At 46.1% G+C, this 21,517-nt stretch overlaps 1 protein-coding gene across 4 annotated transcripts in view; it reads left to right on the top strand.

Annotated features, from left to right (window-relative positions):
* The window catches only part of MORC2 (MORC family CW-type zinc finger 2), a 39,982-nt gene that overhangs the window by 15,443 nt on the left and 3,022 nt on the right, over positions 1–21,517 (top strand). For all 4 annotated transcript variants that reach the window (XM_047088282.1, XM_047088283.1, XM_047088284.1 and 1 more), the window contains exons 4-24: positions 1,105–1,173; positions 1,646–1,736; positions 5,168–5,276; positions 9,048–9,207; positions 9,316–9,427; positions 9,946–10,071; positions 10,675–10,754; positions 11,467–11,549; positions 12,108–12,193; positions 13,347–13,487; positions 13,586–13,740; positions 13,856–13,984; positions 14,503–14,608; positions 15,134–15,266; positions 16,597–16,671; positions 16,757–17,137; positions 17,645–17,776; positions 18,217–18,271; positions 18,690–18,831; positions 18,958–19,200; positions 19,288–19,381. In XM_047088282.1, the coding sequence (XP_046944238.1) occupies positions 1,105–1,173; positions 1,646–1,736; positions 5,168–5,276; positions 9,048–9,207; positions 9,316–9,427; positions 9,946–10,071; positions 10,675–10,754; positions 11,467–11,549; positions 12,108–12,193; positions 13,347–13,487; positions 13,586–13,740; positions 13,856–13,984; positions 14,503–14,608; positions 15,134–15,266; positions 16,597–16,671; positions 16,757–17,137; positions 17,645–17,776; positions 18,217–18,271; positions 18,690–18,831; positions 18,958–19,200; positions 19,288–19,381 (2,702 nt within the window). The remainder of the gene's footprint in view (positions 1–1,104; positions 1,174–1,645; positions 1,737–5,167; positions 5,277–9,047; positions 9,208–9,315; positions 9,428–9,945; positions 10,072–10,674; positions 10,755–11,466; positions 11,550–12,107; positions 12,194–13,346; positions 13,488–13,585; positions 13,741–13,855; positions 13,985–14,502; positions 14,609–15,133; positions 15,267–16,596; positions 16,672–16,756; positions 17,138–17,644; positions 17,777–18,216; positions 18,272–18,689; positions 18,832–18,957; positions 19,201–19,287; positions 19,382–21,517) is intronic.

The following is a 21,517-nucleotide window of genomic DNA, read 5'->3' on the forward strand; positions in this document are numbered from 1 at the left end:
TCTCAGGAAGTAGTCTCCAAAGCAGTCTTGGGCTTGTCTCCGTAGTACCTTAGATAGACCTTTCTTTTAATAGAAGTGCTCTCCTGATTCCAAAGCCCGTGCTGTTCCTCCTTTGCCAACACAGTACTCATCATTGGTCAAAGGCACCTTGGAAACTCCAGTATGGTCCCCTTCCCTATTGGAGAATCTTTTCTTTAGTGTTTGTGAGATGCTTAGACCCAGACTACTTTGAGTAACCACCTGCTGCTGAAGAAGACAGCTACCGAAAGAAGAGGTTCTTCCACCTACTGAAATGGCAGTCAGTTTGTTTTGTTCCCTTCCTGTTGACCAGGAAGCCTTGCCATGGCTGCACTGTCAAAGGACTTCTTTTGTCAAAAGACTGCTCCTCCTTCCAGTTGAGCAAGTCCAGCTGGGAACCAGGAAGTTCTCACTACGCCTTGTGCCATCTCATTCCTAGGTTAGGGAGCCATTTCAAGGACCCGTACCAAGCAGAAGATGTGGCAATGAATACATATAGCCCAGAAACTAAAGTTAGCCTGGGGCTAGTCACACATAGACATAGCAGTTTGTCTGGATAGTAGCTGTCACCGCTGTGCCCGTGGCGTGTCTGGCTTGATTGCTTTGTCTGATGGCTACCCCAAACTTAACCCACAAAGGAGATGCTCTGTTGAATTTGAGGAGTATTGATAAGGTAGAGTGTGTAGTAGTTGGAATGCTTTAGTGGCTTGGGGTCCATGGCAGAGGACAGAGGTAGAAGTAATCCAGGTGGAAAGAGGCAGAAGGATGATTGAGGTTTGTGTGAAATACATGATATTTAGTGGTCCTTGGTGTGGTTAGTCTAGTGGACCAGGTATTTCCTGCCCTCAAAGATTCTCTCAAGCTTTGTCATGAACTAGAAAGCATTGGAGAACCTTTGATAGTAAGGCCCACCCTCAAGGGCTCTGACATTTACTTCACACTAGCTAAGGCTGTTAGAAGGAGGAGCTAGATTTGGCATTCTAACCTTTTTGGATCAAATGTCACATTGGTATACATTCTGATTTTACCCGTGTTGCCACCCTCTGATAGGTAACTACCCAGTAATGGCAACTGCTTCTTTTACAGAAAGGCGAGAGGACCTTCGAGGAGGATTTATGCTTTGCTTTTTGGATGATGGAGCAGGAATGGATCCAAGTAAGTGATGAGATGATTGCTTCTTTGGGGGAGGACGTAACTCTTTTTACAAAAAACTTATCGTGTTGTTTTTGTTACCTCACTATTGTGATTAGAAGATCCATCTGGAGAGAGAGGTCTGTTGCAGGATCATAGGCTTAATTCCACTAATGGATTTGCCAGGTCTTGTCCTAGCATGGGAGATAGGATCTGAGTGGCAACCTGAAGTCAGTCAGATTACCTGTCTCTTGACAGTGTACTTATCAGCTTGCACAACATCCTAGAGCTAGAACTATAGAGGTCTCCGTCAGCCTTCATACCATGTTCTGGTAACAGAATAAGGTCATAGTGATGGTGGTACTAACAGGCCAGTCTGAGATTGCCTCCATACACACAGCCCTGCTTGGATTTAACAAGGTTCAGACCTTTGATTTTTGAGGATCCTGGGAAAGAAATGCAAATGCTTCACTTTCTTTTGTGCCTGCCACTTCAGGTGATGCTGCCAGTGTGATCCAGTTTGGGAAGTCAGCCAAGCGAACGCCTGAGTCCACCCAGATTGGGCAGTATGGGAATGGGTTAAAATCGTAAGTATACCAGAAACCTGTCATAGGACTCCGTACAAAATCAAGCAGTGCTCTCTTGCTTCTGTCCAATGAAAATTTTCCTGCTCCTGATCCCTTCATCACTGTAACTCTGGAACAGAAGAAAAGTCAAAAAGAAGTGGTAGTTTGGGGACTTAGTAACTTTTGTTCTAAATCTGTAGTTTTCCTTACAGATTGAAAAGTATGAACATCTTAAACCAATTGGGGTGAGTGGAGTTGTAGTTTTCTCTTGGCAGTGTGCTCTGGAACCACATCTCTCCTCCTGAGGAAAATTCTTATTTTTACCCTGTGGTTGAGGTGGTTGTTTTTGGGGTTAGGATATCTGAGATGGTAAAGGGTTGTTTCATGTCACAGCACTGTTCCCTGAGCGCCTGCCATATGGGGATCCAGGGTGAGTAAAAGATCTGAACCCTCCCTCCCAGAAGACAGGGTCTCCACTCATATGTCCTGCTGGACTCTGTAGCAGGGACCTACCTAATGTCTTCAAATCTCTTGGGACTTCTTTCTCAGCCCTTGGTTCCCACTTGTTTGGTGTTTGGAATGTGTTGTTCTGATTTTCAGTGAAGCCCCAAGAGAAAGGTTTCTATTTCTGAAGTGCTCACTTCCAGCTGTACATACCTTTGGATGGAATAAGATTTAGAGTTTGTACAAATGGAATTCTGAGTCACGTTTCCAGTCTTGCTGTGGAAACGTGTTGTTTTGTTTGAGAGAGGATGGTGCTTTGGTTAGTTAACGGTATCAGTAGTCCCTCACATGCAGTGTGCTTTGGGTGTGTGGCAGGGGAAGAGAATGCTTACAAAGACATGAGGGACATGGTACCTGGACTTTTTGATTTGTCTTTCAGGGGAGAAACCAAATGAAAATAATGGGCACTTATCATGTGCCAGGCACCATGCTAAAAACTTTACTTGGATGATTTCGTTTAATTCTCATTATACCCCTTTGTGGTGTAGGGACTATTATTTTCATTTTCTACTGAGGAAATTGAGGTTTATGGGGATGAAGTGATTTCCCCAGAGTTACAAAAATATTGGCCCGAGCATATAGCTGAGATAAGAATCAGGTCCTTCTGACTGCAGAGCTGGAGCTGTTCTCCATCTCACTTCAGTCACACAAACTAAAGTTCAAATCTCACCTCAGCCACTTAATTACTTCTTTGACCCTCAGTTTCTTCCTTTGTAAATTGGGATTATAATACATACTGAGTAAGTTAAGGATTAAATGCTCTCATTGCTGTGAGAACCCTAGACTAGTTTCTGGATTTTTTTCTTTTTTAAGTTTATTTATTTATTTTGAGAGGGAGAGAGAGAGAAAGCAAGCAGGGGAGGGGCAGAGAGAGAAAATCCCAAGCATGCTCTGTGCTGTCAGCACAGAGCCCGATGTGGGGCCAGAACTCACAACTGTGAGATCATGACCTGAGCCGAAACCAAGAGTTGGATGTGTAACCAGCTGAGCCACCCAGGCACCCCTAGTTTCTGGATTCTTATTTTATTTCTCTTTTGATCTTTCCATGGCAGATTCCTGGCCTGATTCACTGGGTCTGTGGGTTCCGTGGGTTCCCCAGGTGATTCCAGCACTGGTGCTCTAAGTCCCCAATGACTGTAGTCTCCTAGAGTCAGTGTGATAGAAGAAGCCCTGACTTCCCTTCTGGATTATAGGCTAACCTCCTCCTAACTGGTTTTAGTAATTTTGTGACCTTAGGCAAGCTGTTTCATGTCTCTGAAATCTATTTCCTAATCTAGAAAATGGGGTTCTACTCTTTGACATTCTCTCTTACAAAGCAAGCTTAAGGAGCAAACAAAATGTGACTCTGTGCTTAGAATTAGAAGACCAGGAAGTTGAGAGTGTTATTAGCATAATTTAGTACAATGATATTTGTAAAGGACCCATTGAGGTTGGAGCCATCTAGTGTTGAGAGTGTATTTATTTTGATACCAATTCAGAAGTTGAAAAAGTGTTTCGGGAGGGAGTGATTTGTGCTGAGAATAGGGCTGAGAAGCAAGGAAGCCAGCAGACATGGTATTTTTGGGGTTGTTGCTCTTCAGCCTCCAAGGTCAGGTTCAAAGAGGGAAGAAAGAGGCACAAAGTGAGAGTTTTTGCCAAATTAGGGCAAGAGTAAGCTTTGACAGAAGGCAAGGTAATGTGCCTCATTTTGCCACCCATAAGCTTCAGAGAAGAAGGAGGAGGGCTGTGAAATTGTCAGGGGAAGGAACATTGCCAATGTCTTAGGAACTAGAGGATGAAAAACAGAACTTGGCAGCCCCCAGGGTGTCTCTGGATAGTGTCCTGGGTGTTTTCCTGAGCATTTGGGGGAAATGGGACATGGCATTCATTTGTGTGTTTGGCATGCTAGCCTGGTTTGTATTTGTACATAGAAGAGAGTATTGAGGCTTCCCATTGCCATCCGCTCCCTGGGGTATTATGGAGACTCATGAGATAATAGCCATAAAGCCCCAGAAGCTACTCAGAAGAAGGGAGCTAAACAGTCCCATTGTTCATTGGGCAATGAACTGTTAGAACTTCTGCCCTGTTCCACGTTGCCCAGAAAGGCTTGTCTTTGCCTGTTCCTCATATGATTGAATGTGGCCAGAGGAAGGAAGCAGTTGATTCCATTCAGACTTTTGCCTTGTGGAACCCAGCCTCGAGGCACATTTCCCAGAACCAGTTGCATACAGAAGCAGGGACCACCTATGTCATAATGAGCTTGAGGTGGCAAAACAATTTTGAGACAGAAGATGGTTATAGTTCTAAGATATGAGCCAATTATAGGCCTTAAAAACTGTGATTAAGAATTATATTGTGTATGGTTGGGGGGGGTCAGGTTTAGCTGAGCTTTGGGGTCATACCGTTGGGGTTTTTTTTGTTGTTTTTTGTTTTGGTTTTTTTTTGAGAACTTATGAGCATAGATCGTGGGCTATGCCCTTGATGGTTCTGCCATTTGATGAGTGAATGAGAAATACCTGACGGGAACTGGATGTGGTCAGCATGTTGAAGGTGTCAGTTCCTGGAGGGAAACTTGATGGTGACACATTCAAAGAGTACAGCAGCCCTTGTGTAGCTGAGATGAACCTGGTGCATGGGCAGCAGGATTACTTGTTACTATTGTGGCAGCAGGTTGGGGGTGACACTAACTTGGGGCTGACGATTGCTGGTGAATGTGCCCTATAAGGGTGGTGAAGGAGCCCTGTATGGTGGGTAAGTGGGGTCAGGCAAGTTGTGAGGAGTGATGAAAGTTGATGGAAGACCAGAGGAATGAGGGCCGTGGGCCTCAGCTCAGGGTCCTAGGATGGAGGGAGGTCTTGAGAAGAGCCTCCTAAAGGCAGTTTTAGTCACATCCAGAGAGTGAATTTGCTTCTTTTTCAGATGAGTTTTTGAATCCCTGGGAGAATAATCCATTTTTGCTTCCCTTTCAGGGGCTCAATGCGCATTGGGAAGGATTTTATACTCTTCACCAAGAAGGAGGATACCATGACTTGCCTCTTCTTGTCCAGGACCTTTCATGAGGAGGAAGGCATTGATGAGGTAGGTCCTATCCTTGTGGTTCGAGTTGCCATTTAACATTTTCCAGATCTGGGGCACCTGGATGGCCCAGTCAGCTAAGCATCCAACTCTTGATTTTGTCTCAGGTCGTGATCTCACAATTCATGAGTTTGAGCCCCGCGTCGGGCTCTGCACTGACAGCATGAAGCCTGCTTGGGATTCTCTGTCTCTCTCTGCCTCTCTTTCTCTCTCCAAAAATAAATAAACATTAAAAACAAGCACACAAATAGACATTTCCCACATCTGACCAGGGTCTTTCTGTAGGTCATTTGCCATCGATGCTGGACTCATTCAGGTTGCAGGATTACAGCCACACCCCTGTTACTGGATTAGCTGGTTGGATGAATTGGTTGAAGCATCAGGCAGACCTTTTAGTTTAAGAGAAGGTAAAATCTCAAAGCTTCAGAGAACAGTTGTCCTGTTTCTGAGAATGGGGTCATCAAATGGCAGGAACCAAGGATTTGTACCTTCTTTAGAGCTGCAGCCTGAATTCATTCTGGCAGGGTGTCAATATGGAGTTGTTTTATCAAAGGGAGTGTTTTGGCTTCATAACTATGGGTGGAGACCACAGGCTGTAATAATAATAGGAACTAATAATTGGAGCAGCATAGTCTTTCCTATATGATGGTGATTTTGTGGAATGTGCTATGAATGTATTTTCCTTTTGAAGAAATATGTTGCTTTAATCGTCTGTATCAGAAGGTACAAGTCAGATCCCTATAGGGCCTGGGTAGGTAGTGAAGCAGGTGGTGAGTGTATGGAAATCATTGTCATAAGTTCTTCACTAAATGGCAGATGACAAATAGCCCCAGGTCATCATTGCTATATTGGAAAGAAGTTCTAATGAATCTAGAATATTCTGATTTTAAAACGTGTTGGTAATTAACTATGTAAGCTAAACACATGCTCCATTGATTTTCTTTGTGGCCTGGTGGTTCACATGTCTGCAGAGCTGGTCTGGTGAGGTCTGTGCTTCCTCATGGTGGGGATCAGGGATAGCCTCAGTCTTCCCAGCCTCAGACTGGACTCTTACCTCCTTTCATGTGTGAGAAGTGGTGACTAGAGCTTTAGAGAGGGGGTTAAGAGGGTTTTCAGAGAGAAATCCATGGCTGTTGCATAAATAGATAGGTGAATTTGGTCAGGTTTTCAATCTGATTAATCTCTGGTGGTTAGCTGTGGGTAAATTTGTGCTGGCCCTGTTTAGATGAGCCTAAATCATAGCAAACTAGTTCATGTTGGGAATGAAAGGTTGTCTTTTTCCACTGCCTTTCCTTGGCAAGCTGGTGGATGTATTTGCCTTTTTGGTGCACTGCGTCAGTTCACCCATCATACATGGAGTGAGAGAGGTGCTGTGGCTGGAAAGAACAGTCTCTTGGGAGAAGGTAGGGCAGGAGAACTTTTGCCCATGCTGCGATTTTCAGGAATGTTTCCTGATGGACTGTGGGTGGTAGGAGGTGGGTGGTGAAGTCCATGGAAATCATCTGTTCAAGGCCATCACCTTCCCTTGTGGGAAGGGACTTGGCAGACGTGCCACCTGAAGAAAGGTGGTGGCCTCTGGAGATCAGGGAGGGTCAGTCAGGCTTGACCTCAGGGCCTTGGTGAGTGTGCAGGACTTAAAACGGCAAGCTTCAAAGGGATTTTAAGCAAAGGTGTAGCAGTATCAGTATCTTTTATAAAAAGGTCAGTTTGGTTGTTGTGTGGTGATTAGATTGGAAAGATAGATAGAGGTGTTGGAGTAAACTAGTTGAGATGCCCTGGCTATGTGTAGCCTGCAGGGCTGCAGTAGGGAGGCGAGAGATGTAGGAAGAATTGTCATCTCTTTAGCATGAGGGGCCCACAAACCTGATGTTTGATTAGCAGAAAGGGGAAGGAGGGTCACGATGCAGGTTCTGATGTGGCAGCTGGGGCATAGTGGGCTGTCTGGAGCTGGTGAAGAATGGAAGAGAGTGACATCCTCTTCTGCTAGTCTTTGCTGAAGAACTTAAGTTTTCTCCTGGACACGCAGTCGGGTCTGGGTCCAGAGCTTGAGGGGAGGCCTAGGCTCTGGAAACCTTGGTAGCAGATGAGCACACCTAAAGGAGCATGCAGAGTGAGAAGAGGACTTGGGATCTCAGGGATGCTAACATTTAAAGTGTAGGAAGAGGAGAAAGTGGCAAAAAAGACAGGAGTGGGTAGGAGGAAAACCAGCAGAGTGGTGACATTGAAACTAAAGAAGTGTCCCAATGGCAGGGATGGGTGCCAGTGGAAGTACATGCAGTTTAAAGTAATATTATTGTCAAAAAAACAAAAAACAAAAAAAAAAGCTCTTATCACCTGGGGCTGCTGTGAAAAATGGGAGTTGCAGTGTGAGGTACAGATTCACAGAACACAAATGGAACTCGGTTCCCCTGGTGAAAAAGCTAGGTTGAAATTTTTTCCTTACTTGGTGCTAGAAGGTCACTATTTTGGATTGTACTCTAGTGCAAACTCAGCCAAGATTTCAAAATAAGATCATTTTTGGCTGGTTAGGAATGTGTCCAAACCAGCTCTAGGGATGAATACCATCAGACATTAAGCTTCTTAGAAACCAGTAAAATCTCTTCCAACCCTCAACAGTTTTATCACCCTGGCACTTGTTAAAATGCAGTGTCCCTTTTTCCTTAGGTGGAGGGGGGCATGTGATTTGAACCTTTGAGGTATCTGGACTGGTTTGCTCTACAGAGGGAATCAAGCAGTCAGCCATCCCTAGGCTCTCATGGGCAGCTGGCTGGGGGAGGAGTACATCTAAGCCTGTGGGAGTGGTACTTGAGGATACAGTTTTAGAAGAAAGAGGATTTTTTTCCTCTTAGTTTTATTGAGGTGTAGTTGATAAGGGTAGGATTTTTAAAAACATAAACATAAGATTGAATTCCATAATATGAAAGAGTATATTAAAATATGGGTACCGTTGGGAGAATAAGTATAAAGTGAACATGATAGCTGCCATGATAGACTGATACTAGGAGTTCCCAGTGTGCCCCTCACCAGTTGTATTCCTTATTGCACCTCTGAAGGAGCTGCCTTCAGGTAGGTTTTGTGATGATTGCCTTGTTTCTCTTTATAGTTTTGTCACCTGTATTGTGTGTACGCATTCTTGAGTAACAGTTTAGTTTTGTGTGTTTATGACTTTTATAGAAGTGAGCTCCTACCATAGGTTTTTTTTTCCACTTTGCCTTTTTCATCTAACATTGTTTTTGAGATCCATCCATGTTGATGTTAGTAGCTGTTTGTTCATTGTCGTCACTACACAGTATTCCGTTGTATAAATATACAACAGTGTAATTTATTCTGTATTGGATATTTGTGTTACCCTTACATGTTTGCTGGTATGTAAGTGCGGAAGTTTCTGCTATAATATAACCTGGGGATGGAATTGCTGAGTTGTAGGTTTATTTGTATCTTTGGATTTACTAGATAATAACAAATATTTTTTTGGTAGTAGAGTAGAATTATTAGCAGATTAGGAGGATGGCCAGGGGCATCCCAAGCAGGGCACCGCTCATGCAGAGACCCCCCAACAGCATAAATCAGCACATCCCAGAGGATCTAGTGCTGTGACGCTGAGTCTTGGGAAGGGGCAGAAGCCACAGAGCCTCTGGTGCCAAGCTGCAAAGCTTGGACCTCACCACTGGGGCATTGTGGAGCCACTGTGGAGAGGGATGAGATGGATACACATTTTGGGGGAAGGCTGTTCTGGGTCCTCCCTCAAAGTATCTGCCCATGTTTACTCCAAAGGTGATAGTTCCATTGCCCACCTGGAATGCTCGCACCCGGGAACCTGTCACAGACAACGTGGAGAAGTTTGCCATTGAGACAGAACTCATCTATAAGTATTCTCCCTTCCGCAATGAAGAGGAGGTTATGTCTCAGTTCATGAAGATTCCTGGGGACAGTGGTAAGTAGGCTTTGAGCCTGCAGCCCCTAGAATCCAGTAGCTCCAGAGCCATGAGGAGTTTGGGGATGGGTAGGGGGCACCTGGAGAATGAAAGGATTTGTTTCCCAGGAACACTGGTGATCATTTTCAATCTCAAACTCATGGATAATGGAGAGCCAGAGCTAGACATAATCTCAAATCCAAGAGATATCCAGATGGCAGAGACTTCCCCAGAGGGCACGTGAGTGTGGCTGGGAAGGGAGGGAAGGCTTGGAACTGGTGTTCCATTTTCTCAGGGAGGGAAAGCTCTGGAGGTGACTTCAGGGAGTGGGGGAGAGCTTGTACCCTGAATTTCCCAGTATTGGAGTTGATGAAGCTGAGCATGCCCATGTCTTCTTGCCCCAAGCAGAGGGATGACTGGGACAGCAGCTCTTCAGCTAAGCCAAAAGAAAAGGTTAATTATCTCTGGTTCCAGTTCCTTGATTTGACAGAAGAAACCAGAGTCTAGAGAGGGGAGAGGATTTGCTGGGTCTGTAGTGGGGCCAGTGGTAGGGCCGGGTCAAGTGTCTGTGGAGTGCCTGTGCTGGAGACGTGAGGGGTGTGGTGCCCACAGTGAGGGAGCAGCCCTTCAGGGTGGTGAGAGAAGCCAAGATGTGAGGTGGAAAGGTGAAGGGCCTGCAGAGAGTTTGTCCTACCTTACCTGTGGTCAAGCTGATTGTGGGGTAGGTGGTAGCACTCCTTTGTTCCTGCCACCTCTAGGAAGCCAGAGCGGCGCTCATTCCGCGCCTATGCTGCCGTGCTCTATATTGATCCCCGGATGAGGATCTTCATTCATGGGCACAAGGTGCAGACCAAGAGACTCTCCTGCTGCCTGTATAAGCCCAGGTAGGGGCCTGCCCACCCTGGTCTTGTTTCCCTTGAGCTGAGAATGGGGCCTCGGCTGTGATTCTCTGGAGCATTGTTGGAATGATGCTAGGAGTGATGATAAGAGGCTCTGACAGTGTTGATTGCACTTGGGCCTTTAAGCTGCTTGTGATTTACCACATAGAAACTTTTGAGTCCTGAGGGAGGGACACAGATGGCTGATAAGCTATGGAGGTTGGCTGGTGAAGCTCGTTGAGCATGAGTGCCTTCTCTGACATGGAGGGTGCCCTGCCTGGCACCGTGAACTATCTGAGCCTCTCAGCTTCAGGGCCAAGGGGCCTTTAGACACTACACAGGAGAGCAAAGGCCCTGGCTGATTGCTGAGATTTATTTCTGCTGTGAGATTAATGACACACCTGGTGAGTAGTGGGGTTGCTAATCAAAGGTGGAGGAAGGGGCCAGTGGAATAAGGAATTTAGTCTTTTTTGCTGAAATGTTTGTTTTTGACTCATTATCAGTGTAGCCTGGGAGGAGGCAGGAAGGCAGAGTGTTTCCTGAGTTGCTCGGGTTGCTGTCCTACCCCACTGCTGCTTGTGTCTTCAGGTTGCTTTTTCCCCTGTTCAGGATGTACAAGTACACATCAAGCCGTTTCAAGACTCGTGCAGAGCAGGAGGTGAAGAAAGCTGAACATGTGGCACGGATTGGTAATGTCCCCCACCCCCTGGACAGGAGTAGTCAGGTTGGGGTTGTCTGGGGAATACTTGTGGCCACAGCAGGATCCAAAAAAGCTCCGTCCAGCACCCAGGAGCAAGTTGTTCTCCTAAACCACTGGTCTGGTTCCTCTTGTACCCCTCCCCCTGCATGCCAATCCTCTCAGCAGTTTTTCTCCCCAGACTTTACTTTCTCTTTATCAGCCATTTATAGGGACTTATCTAAAACTGACAACTCTTCAGCTTGCCTAGAGTGAAGAATCTTACTGTCTTCTGGCCCAAATACTTGTGAAACTGATTATCCTGACTCCAGGGCAAAAATCTCAAGGTCTCTCATGCTGACGGGGCTTCGGGGCTGCTTGATGGAGAGTGATTGGCTGAGTACTTTGATAACTTCCTGCTCCTGCTGAGGCTGTAACTCTGGTTGCCTTGGGCAGTTTTTGACCTGTTCTCGTTCATTTGTAAAGTTTAAAAAGCATGTCTCAAGTATAAATAGTGCCTGTTTTCTTTAGGGCCTCCAAACAAAAGGATGTTCCTTTTTGTACCAACTCTACATTCCAGGCAGGGAGGTTGCTTTCCCAGATGTCCTATTCCTTGAAAGTGCATACACATCTTGTCCAGTGGGAGCTACACTTTTGGATTCAGGAAGGATGACTAAGAATTTTGAACCTTTGAATTCCTTTTCATGATTTCTTCTGGGTTTTAGCTGAGGAGAAGGCACGGGAGGCGGAGAGCAAAGCTCGGACATTAGAAGTTCGCCTAGGTGGAGACCTCACACGGGACTCTAGGGTAAGGCCCTAGATCTGAGCAGCTGTTGTCTAGCATTTCTGGCATTAGGATCCCAGAGCTGGCCTGGCTCAGCTCCAGTGTAGTCATGAACTCCTTGCCCTAAAGCTGCAAAATGGGATGTTTCCGTAATCACTGTTGAATACACTGTATGTGAGAATCTTGGCTAATCATTTCAACATCCTGACAACCATGTAAAGTGGATACTGTTAGTATTCTCAGTTTATAGAAAGGAAGAATGAAGTGAAGATGGTCGCTTGCCCTGGGTCACACACAGTAGTGATAGTCTGAGCAGTTTTCTACCCTTCCCTGTCTGACACACATGTCTGTAGACTATTATTTCAGTTGGGGGTGTTTCCTCCTTCACGTGAGTGAGCCTGGTCAGGTGAAACACAGCTTTTGAGTTTGTCCTCATCAAGACCACTTTCTGTAGAAAGAAGTAAGTCTCTGAATGTGGTTTTGAATTCCTGTGATTTAAAGAAGTTTTAGATGTTTGTTATAATATTGCCTGCTGTGGCCCAGAGCACCTCCTCCCTCACTTGCGCCAATGTACATTTCCAGGTAATGTTGCGGCAGGTCCAGAACACAGCCATTACCCTGCGCAGGGAAGCTGATGTCAAGAAGCGGATCAAGGAGGCCAAGCAGCGGTGAGTGCCAGGGCTGGCTTTTGGTTTTTTAAAATTCTGTAACTTTTGTACTCGTTATTGACAAAGAGCTTGGGGAATCCTTCCCCCTCCTGTGCCATTTTTGTCACAAAGATTGCTTTGAGAAAACTGTTGATGTTGTGATCCCAAATGCTTGTCACATGCCCACTGCAGGTTTCTTGGCTGAGGTAGGAAAAGCCAGGGCAGGGCCAATCCCTAGAATTGAACACCAGACCTTCTTTCCTAGAAACTCCCTTTCTTTCCTTCCTTCCTCCCTCCCTTTATTCCTTTCTTTCTTTTCTTTTTGTTTCCTCACTCCCTCTCTTCTTTTTTTTCCTTCTATCCTCTCTTGTCCTTTTTTGTTTTTCCCTTTTCATTTAAAGGACGTAGAAAATGCTTATTGTATAAAACTTGTAAAGCACAGATGATTTAAGAAATAGGATTTTAAAACTCCCTTTTATTTATATTATTTGTTAATATCTTAATATTTTATCTGTGGTTACAAATGTGAAATAATGCTGTAAATTGAGTTTTGGACCTTTTTCATCTGGAATGGGCACTTGTCCTGGCTCATTTGATTATCTCCATGTCCCACCTTATGTCTGGAGCTTCTTGGGGCTCTGGACCTTGAATTCCTGGGTTGCTGCTTCATGGCCTTCCTATCATAGGCATCAATTTCAGGTTTCTTCTAAGTCATTTCACTGCTCCATTCATCTGCTTTCCAGCTCCATGATTTTGTTGATCTGTATCACATGATAGTCTCTTCTCTCACATACACGTTCATTGTGCCGGTGAATTTTTGTCTTTTTAAGATTAATTACTGTCACATTAGCAGAATAGGTATAACCTTGTGTTTGGTCCACCATGTAACTATCTTTGCAGCGATTTGTAGCCATTTCACAGTATCCCATTTATACTTAAATCCATCCCTGTTTTGTTACCAAAAGCCAAAGTCATATGCTTTTAATTTGGGATGTTTAGAGTCACTGTGCTTCATGTATCCTCACCAAGTCTAATAGGTTACACACTGAATGGAAATGCAAAACTTTTTGCCTAACATGTCTCAAGTTTCAAGCGTAAGCTAACATATCTTAAACACCATGGTGTTTGTGTGTTAATGGGTTGATCTGCTTGAATTTATCTCATGTCTTCTCAGAGCACTTAAAGAACCTAAGGAACTGAATTTTGTTTTTGGGGTCAACATTGAACACCGGGACCTGGATGGCATGTTCATCTATAACTGTAGCCGCTTGATCAAGATGTATGAGAAAGTGGGCCCACAGCTGGAAGGGGGCATGTGAGTATTCCCCAAGGAGGACTTTTCAGCCCAAGGCAGATGGCAGGGAGGGTTTTGGCCAATGGGGTGACAGAGCTATGTCTTCTTTCTCCCTGCAGGGCATGTGGTGGAGTTGTTGGGGTTGTTGATGTGCCCTACCTGGTCCTGGAACCTACACACAACAAGCAGGACTTTGCTGATGCCAAGGAGTACCGGCACCTGTTGAGGGCGATGGGGGAGCATCTGGCACAGTACTGGAAGGACATTGCGATTGGTAATTACCTTTTTGTTCACTTCTAATCTTAGGATACTCTTAGCACCCAAGGGTGTGAATTTAGGAAGAGTGAGAGGGTAGCTCCTAATATGATGTGTGGGTGTTTGCTTTCTAGCCCAGAGGGGAATCATCAAGTTCTGGGATGAGTTTGGCTACCTCTCTGCCAACTGGAACCAGCCCCCATCCAGTGAGCTACGTTACAAGCGTCGGAGAGCTATGGAAATCCCAACCACAATCCAGTGTGGTGAGCCAGTGGTCAGAACCCCCTTCTGACTCCCATGTGATATAGTCCATGAGCCTCTTTTACTGTACCCTTGCTGGCCTCCTGACTTGACTAACATTCATGGACTTTTGGTCCCACTGGGGATGTCTGTTTGGTGATGGCCCTGGGAGCTCAGCCTTGGGGCTGTGCCAGGTTCTACCTGTCCCTCCTGAATGAGGCAGAAGGTGTCTAACCTGCCAGACCTCATTTGGTTTGGTACCACATTGTTAACAGTGTGAGTAGTGACTGAGCCAGGATCCTGTTGGAGGGAGAAGGGCTGGGAGTGTTGAAAGTCCACGATGTAAAGTGTCTATTCTTGCTGGAATTACTGTCCCTGAGAAGAATTACTGTTCTTCAAGGAAGGCAGAGTTGAAGCCAGAGTGAAGATCTTTGCATGGAAAGTCGGGGGGCATCTTTGCCTTGTGCCTGCTTGGGAGGAACCTGCTTACAATTGTTGTTGGGTATAGCTGATGTTTGTTGGGGTGTTTTCTGTGTCACAGATTTGTGTCTGAAGTGGCGAACCCTCCCCTTCCAGCTGAGTTCTGTGGAAAAAGATTACCCTGATACCTGGGTTTGCTCCATGAACCCTGATCCTGAGCAGGACCGGTGAGCACTTGCTCTAACAAGGAGATTGTGGGTATCTCCTATCTCTTCCACTATATTCTCTCCACTCTTTGGGTAAATAACTCGCTGTACATCTTGAAATCATTGCTGATATCCTCATATTTCTGTCTTGCTGCAAATAATAAGTGCCCTGGAAATACGAATACATGTCTGTCCTGCAGTGAGTATTAATTCTGTACATTTGAGAAACCCTGAGGTTGTTATACTATGGTAAGAGAATGGGTTGACTGAGGAAGAAGGACCATGTCCTACTTAGAACCCTGTTTTTTAGGTTTATTTATTTTGAGAGAGAGAGAAAGCAGGAGCCAGGGAGGAGCAGAGAGGGAGGAGGAGAGAGAATCCCAAGCAGGCTCTGCACTTACAGTGCCCGACGCAGGGCTTGAACTCATGAACCATGAGATCATGACCTGAGCTGAAATCAAGAGTTGGATGCTTAACCGACTGAGCCACCCAGGGACCCCTAGAGCCCTATTTTGCTACAACCGTCCTAGCACCTTTTCTCAACAGATGTGAGGCTTCTGAACAGAAGCAGAAGGTTCCCCTGGGGACATTCAGAAAGGACCTGAAGACACAAGAAGAGAAGCAGAAGCAGCTGACAGAGAAAATTCGCCAGCAGCAGGAGAAGCTAGAGGCCCTGCAGGTACATGGGTCGTGGGCAATGGGCAGAGCCAGCCTGTATCAGGGATCTGTCTGGGATGGGACAGGAACCCTCAGTGACTCACTGGTTCTTGAGTATACCATGAGCGTTTAAAAAATTTTTTTAAGTGTTTATTTTTGAGAGAGTGAGGGAGCACGCACAAGTGGGGGAGGAGCAGAGAGAGAGAGAGAGAGAGAGAGAGAGAGAGAGAGAGAGAATCTGAAGCAGGCTCCAGGCTCTGAGCTATCAACACAGACCCCGTTTCAGGGCTTGAATCCATGAACTGTGAGATCATGATCTGAGCCAAAGTCAGACACTTAACCTACTGAGCCACGCAGGCACCTGGCCTTTTTTTTTTTTTCCTTTTTTCTTTTTTCATGATGATCATTTTAAAAAAGCAAACTGTCTTATTTATATGTTCCCAAGTGGTCAGAAAATAAATATCCTACCATAGAGGTAACCACCACTAACATATTCTTCTAATTTTTTATGATTGCCTACATAGTCATAAATATATATATATTAATAAAAATATGGAGGTCATGATATATATATAATGTCATCACACACACAAACTGTTTTTTTAGCACACAATTTTCTTGGGATAATTTTCTAGGAAATTTCAAATAATAAAAGGGTTTATAAAATTTTATGGCTTTTTATAACTGCTTCCAAATTATCTTCCAGAAGATGTGTTAATTTCTGTTTTTTTACAAGCAGAACATTTATTTTTGGGTATTTTTTGCACATTTGACAGACAAAGCTATGCATCTTAGAATTTCTTTCATATTTCTAAATTGGATAATTTTTTTACTTTTCTGTTTTTTCAGATTTGTTTATTTTTTTATTAATTGATTTGTCAGGTTTTTGAGATATATTTGAGGTATTAATCCTTTATTGTATTTATTATGAAAGTTTTTTTTTTTTTTTTCTGGCTTCCCTGTCTGTGGAGATGGTCACACTAACCTGGATGTCTTATGCGTGCCTTCCTGTCTGCTGAATCTCACTTGTCCCTTCTGGCCTTGTCTGTCAAGCTTTTCCTACTTTTTCTGGCTTCTTTTATAGGAATTTAGTCCATTGACACTTTTTCCCGGTCTCTCCAATGCTAGGTTAATCAGACATAGAATCCTATAGTTTGCTGATGGTTTAGTGACTTTATTTTTTGTCTCCCCAGTGAGAATGGGAGTCTTATCATAGTAGGGAGTTTTATAATAGGCCTAGGTTTTCTTTTTTGTTTTCCCACTGTCCCAGACACATAGTAGGGATCCAAAAAGAGTTTTGTTTGAATGTACCAAGATACGCAAACAACCTCATCATCATGTTTCCTGTGCAGAAAACCACACCTATCCGTTCCCAAGCTGACCTGAAGAAATTGCCTTTGGAAGTGACCACCAGACCTTCCACTGAGGTAAAGCCCAGGCACAGGGGAGGAGCTTTTCCTTAGGTGTCTTGTACTAGGATCAGTGTTCTCACTTTCTCTGGATCTTTTTTAGGAACCTGCACGTAGACCTCAGCGACCTCGATCACCTCCTTTACCTGCTGTCATCAAGAATGCCCCAAGCAGGCCCCCTTCTTTGCAAGCTCCCAGGCCAGCCAGCCAGCCCCGAAAGGCTGCTGTCATCAACACCACCCCAAAGCCTCCTGGCCTGGCAGCCCGGGAGGAGGCCAGTACATCCAGGCTTCTCCAGCCACCGGAGGCACCCCGGAAGCCTGCTAACACGCCGGTCAAGACTGCATCCCGGCCCACCCCCATGGTGCAGCCACTATCACCATCTCTGCTGCCCAACTCCAAGAGCCCTCGGGAGGTCCCTGCTCCCAGAGCAATCAAGACTCCAGTGGTCAAGAAGCCAGAGCCACCCAGTAAACTCTCCCCAGTGAGATGCTTTTCCAACCTGAACCTACCTTCAGTGGTGTAGGAGTGGAATCAGGCTGTGTCAAAGCTGTACTGGGGGAGCTTTCTGTTGCCCTTCAGGAGGAGTCTAAATAATTGAAGGGAGTTCTTCACTGCTCCCTTTGAATATTGGTCTGCCATAAATTTGAGTCACTTCCATCAGCTTCTGTGCTGTGGGCATAGGTTGGCAGCCTGGTGGCAGCATTGGTGGGCCGCAGCAGATGGTCAGTATGTTTCAGGGACATCACACCTGGCTGGCCAGGCAGGCTAAGAGAGAAGTGAACTGAGAGGCTCCCCCTACGACAGCTTTGAGCAAAGGTCCTCGTGGGCACAGGGACTAGGAGGTTGCTGTGTACTGAGTAATGTCAGGGAAGGTTCAGCCCTGGGGGGACTGAGAAGCGTACAAGTAGAACAGCTTTAGGCCAGATGAAATCTTCCTGCACCTCAAGGGCTGACAGGGCCCCTCACATTCCCTCTCCTGTTGTTGTAGACCACTCCTAGTCGGAAGCGGACTCTTGGGGTTTCTGACGAGGAAGAAGCTGAGGAAGAGGCTGAGAGGAGGAAAGAGAGGTCTAAGCGGGGCAAGTTTGCTGTGAAGGAGGAAAAGAAGGACTTGAATGAGGTAGGTGGTCCCAGGTGAGGTTAGAGCCTCCTTCCCTAGGGTTGCAGTCTGCACCAGCTCTGTTTCTGTTTTGTGACCTCAGCCTTCCAGAAACCCAGTTCATCTCTGTAGGACTCTTAGTTATGCAGATGATTTAGAAACATGGTGTCAGGTAGGCTTCTGAGTGAGACTGGCTTCTGGCTCTAATCACAGGCTGGAGATCACATACAGATGAGGAAGGCTTGAAACCCTTTGCTTCCCTGTGTCTGTGATTTTCTGTCCTTTGTGTGTTATCTTGTTTATACAAGGTAGATTTAGAGAACAGCTCTTGGTGAGGCATGGAGATTTAAACAGCCGTATAATGCAGTATGAAGTGATAGCTGATGACCCTGGGTGGCCAATCATGCAAAAATCTGCTCTTCAGGGACATTGGGGATGCCTCTAACAGACTGTTCTTGCAGCTCTCGGACAGTGCTGGGGAAGAGGATCCAGCTGACCTTAAGAGGGCTCAGAAAGGTGAGTTTGGGGAGGTTCCTGGCAGCCTGTGGGGGAAGGGGGTATTCGGACCCCTCGGCCAGCAACAGCTTATCTTAAAGACTCTTGGAGGCTTTCCTGGCTCTGAGCTTTTGTGCAGCAATCATTCCAAGTCTGATCCCAAGAAGAAGTCTGAAGAGAACACCCTTATGTGTATTTTTAGCACAAATTTCTTGGCTTGCACCTCTAGCAGTCACTCATCCTGCTGCTCTTTGGTACCTTCATGGTAGATGGGGAAGGAGACTAGGGTGGCTGGGCTGCATGTTCCTGGAAAAGTGCAGGGCAAGCATCTAGGGGATTCTTGTCCCTGCAAATCCTGGGGCTGCCTCTGTCAAGGTGACCCTGGCTGAGTGGGGGAGTCTATAGTTTTCTGACACTCACTCCATCCTCATTGTCTCAGATAAAGGGTTGCACGTGGAGGTGCGTGTGAACAGGGAGTGGTACACGGGCCGTGTCACAGCTGTGGAGGTGGGCAAGCATGTGGTGCGGTGGAAGGTGAAGTTTGACTACGTGCCCACAGACACCACTCCGAGAGACCGCTGGTAATGCCCCTTTCCAGAGGCTGACAAAATTGGCCAGGTGGGGGGGTGGGTGTGTCCCTAGCTTCCCTGCAGACAGCCCATCCTGGGAGTCTGGGACACACATAATAAATGCTGTGTGCCTCCTAGGGTGGAGAAAGGCAGTGAGGATGTGCGGCTGATGAAACCTCCTTCTCCGGAGTACCAGAGCCCTGACACTCAGCAGGAGGGTGGGGAGGAGGAGGAAGAGGAGGAGGAAGAGGAGGTGGTGGTGGCCCAGCAGGCTGTAGCCATGGCAGAGCCCTCCACTTCTGACTGCATCCGCATAGAGCCTGACACCACCGCCCCCAGCACTAACCACGAGACCATTGACCTGCTCGTGCAGATCCTCCGGTGCGTGTGTCTTCCCACTCGGGCTAGCAGTGGCTCTCCACCTTGTTCTTGCTGTTCTGAATTCCTGTCTCCACCTTCTTTTTTTAGGAATTGTTTACGGTACTTCCTGCCTCCAAGTTTCCCCATCTCCAAGAAGGAGCTGAGTGTTATGAATTCAGATGAGCTAATATCATTTCCTCTGGTGAGTCTGGCCTAATCTTTGGGGTGTTTTTTTTTTTTAACTGCACATGCCCCTGCCCCTTTGTGCTTGTGATTACAAGCTCTCAGCTGTGTTCCCACCCCCCAGCCAGTACCCCCCCTTTTTTTTTTTTTTTTTTGCTAAAAGGAATAGGAGACTTACTGTAGAAAAAGAAGCAGCTTAGCTGGATATGATTGTGGTGTGCAGAAGCCGACCACACCCTACCATAAGATGCTGGGGCTGAATCCTCATGGATAGAAGCCTAGTTTCACATTTTACAATGAATATGTCCTTCTTCCTCTATCCTGGCAGATGGAGTAAACTTGTCCCAAGCAATAGTGAAGAACTTAGGTTCAAAGTGCCTAAAAGTTGACTCTTAGAGGGAGGTAGAGATGTGTGGAAGCAAGCACTGGGTGGTGGTATGCTGTTGTGTCACAGGCCCTCTGCTGGACCTTTTAATGAGCAACAAAAGAGAGTGCTGCCTGCAGGGGACTAAAGATTTAGTAGAGACTGAATTTTTACCAGGTAGCTGGACAAGAGATCAATGAGAGCAGTCAGTGCTGTGGAAGCAGGTAGTTGGCCTGTGGCAGCCTTGGGGAAGGAGAGAGCAGCAGCCTGAAGAAGATGTGGATTTCTGCAAGTGCCTGTGTAAGTGATGGGCAAGGTTTGAGGCAGGGGAACTTTTGTGAGTGAGGTATCAGAGGAATGAAAGTTCCCAAGTCAAGGCAGCAGGCATGTGGTGAGCATTTAGGGAAGAAGAGGGCCTGAGAGCCAAGTTATGGTGTGTCTTGAATGTCTGATCTTAGCTATAGTAGTTTAAACCTTGTGTGAAGTGGAGGGCCAGCAAAAGTTTGGAGCTTGGGTGTGTTGTTAGTCTGAACCTGGTCTAGGGGAGGGGTCAAAAAATTTTTCTGTAGAGGGCCAGTTAGCAAATATTTTCAGCTTTGTGGGTCTTAGAGTCTCTGTGGCGACTATTCCACTATTAGAGCGTGAAAGCTGCAGATTATTTTTAAGGAATGGATGTGGTTGTGCTTCAGTAAAGCTTTATTTATAAAAATAGGCAGCTGATTTGGCCTGGGGCTCTAGTTTACTGACCCTGTCCTAAGAGGATACCTCTGGTGGCAGATTGTTTGGGTGGATGAAAGATGCAAGGGCAAGGGGGCAGGTCCAGTCGTGAAAGGTCAGAGATGAGGGAACGGGAACAGGAACAAGAGTGGTGAAAGTGGACTGGCCAGTAAAAGGTCTGTGTCAGAAGTTGTTGACAGCAAGCAAGTGATGGGGGAGGAGGCAGAGGCCACATGCTTCCCTGTGTCTCAGGCCTGTGGGAAATGACGACAAAGCTATTAACTGGAGAGAAAACAGAGGGTGAGGGTAAGAGAGGTGATGAATTGTGATTTGTGTTGGGCTGGAAGCACCGGCACCTACAGTTCTGGTGATGTCCATTGGGCAGGTGGAGACTGGGGACTCTCAGTCCAAGTTCTCAACTTGGAGGGGCAGGAAGGCCAGGGCTGCAGATGGGATCTGTGAGTTGTCTACATCAAATGGGATAGATAACTTTATGGTTGGAATAGTTTAAGTTTTCAGGGAGGAGTTTCTAGAAAATAGAACTAGAATCAAAACTGCAGGGCTAGTATGTTCAAGATGTCAGGCCCACATGTGGCAGGTATGTGCTTGAGGAAAGAGATGGGGATTTTAACCTCCATTAGACAGGTTAGGAGTTGAAGAAACAGGCTCAGAGAGGTAGAGTCTGTTGTAATAGAGCCCAGATTTGACTCCAGGTGCTTCTTTAGGACAAGGGTCTTGCCCTTCTCCCAGTGCTGCCTTGCTTCCCTGTGAGATGAGAAGGCAGGTGCAAGCTAAGGAAGCTAGAGGATGGCAGAGCTCATGGCAGCTTCCCAGAAAGCTCCGTACCTCAACTCTTGACCTTGTTGAGGCTGCAGGTGCTGTCTGAAAGTTCCAGGAAAAAAAAAACGCTGATAGGCTGGCTAGGATGGCCTGGCATCCTGTCAGTCAGATTTGTTGCTTTTGGCTTAAGGTTGTTGCCAGACTCAGAGCAAACTCTGGGTGCAGTGGGATCTCTGCTGCTCAGACCATAAACACAGCCAGAAGCATCTGAGCAATGCTTGTAAAAGGAGGTAT

Source organism: Lynx rufus, unplaced genomic scaffold, assembly GCF_022079265.1.
Source record: "Lynx rufus isolate CCGP_SWC_20201006 ecotype Redwood Valley unplaced genomic scaffold, mLynRuf1.p SCAF_24, whole genome shotgun sequence".
NCBI classification, from domain to species: domain Eukaryota; kingdom Metazoa; phylum Chordata; class Mammalia; order Carnivora; family Felidae; genus Lynx; species Lynx rufus.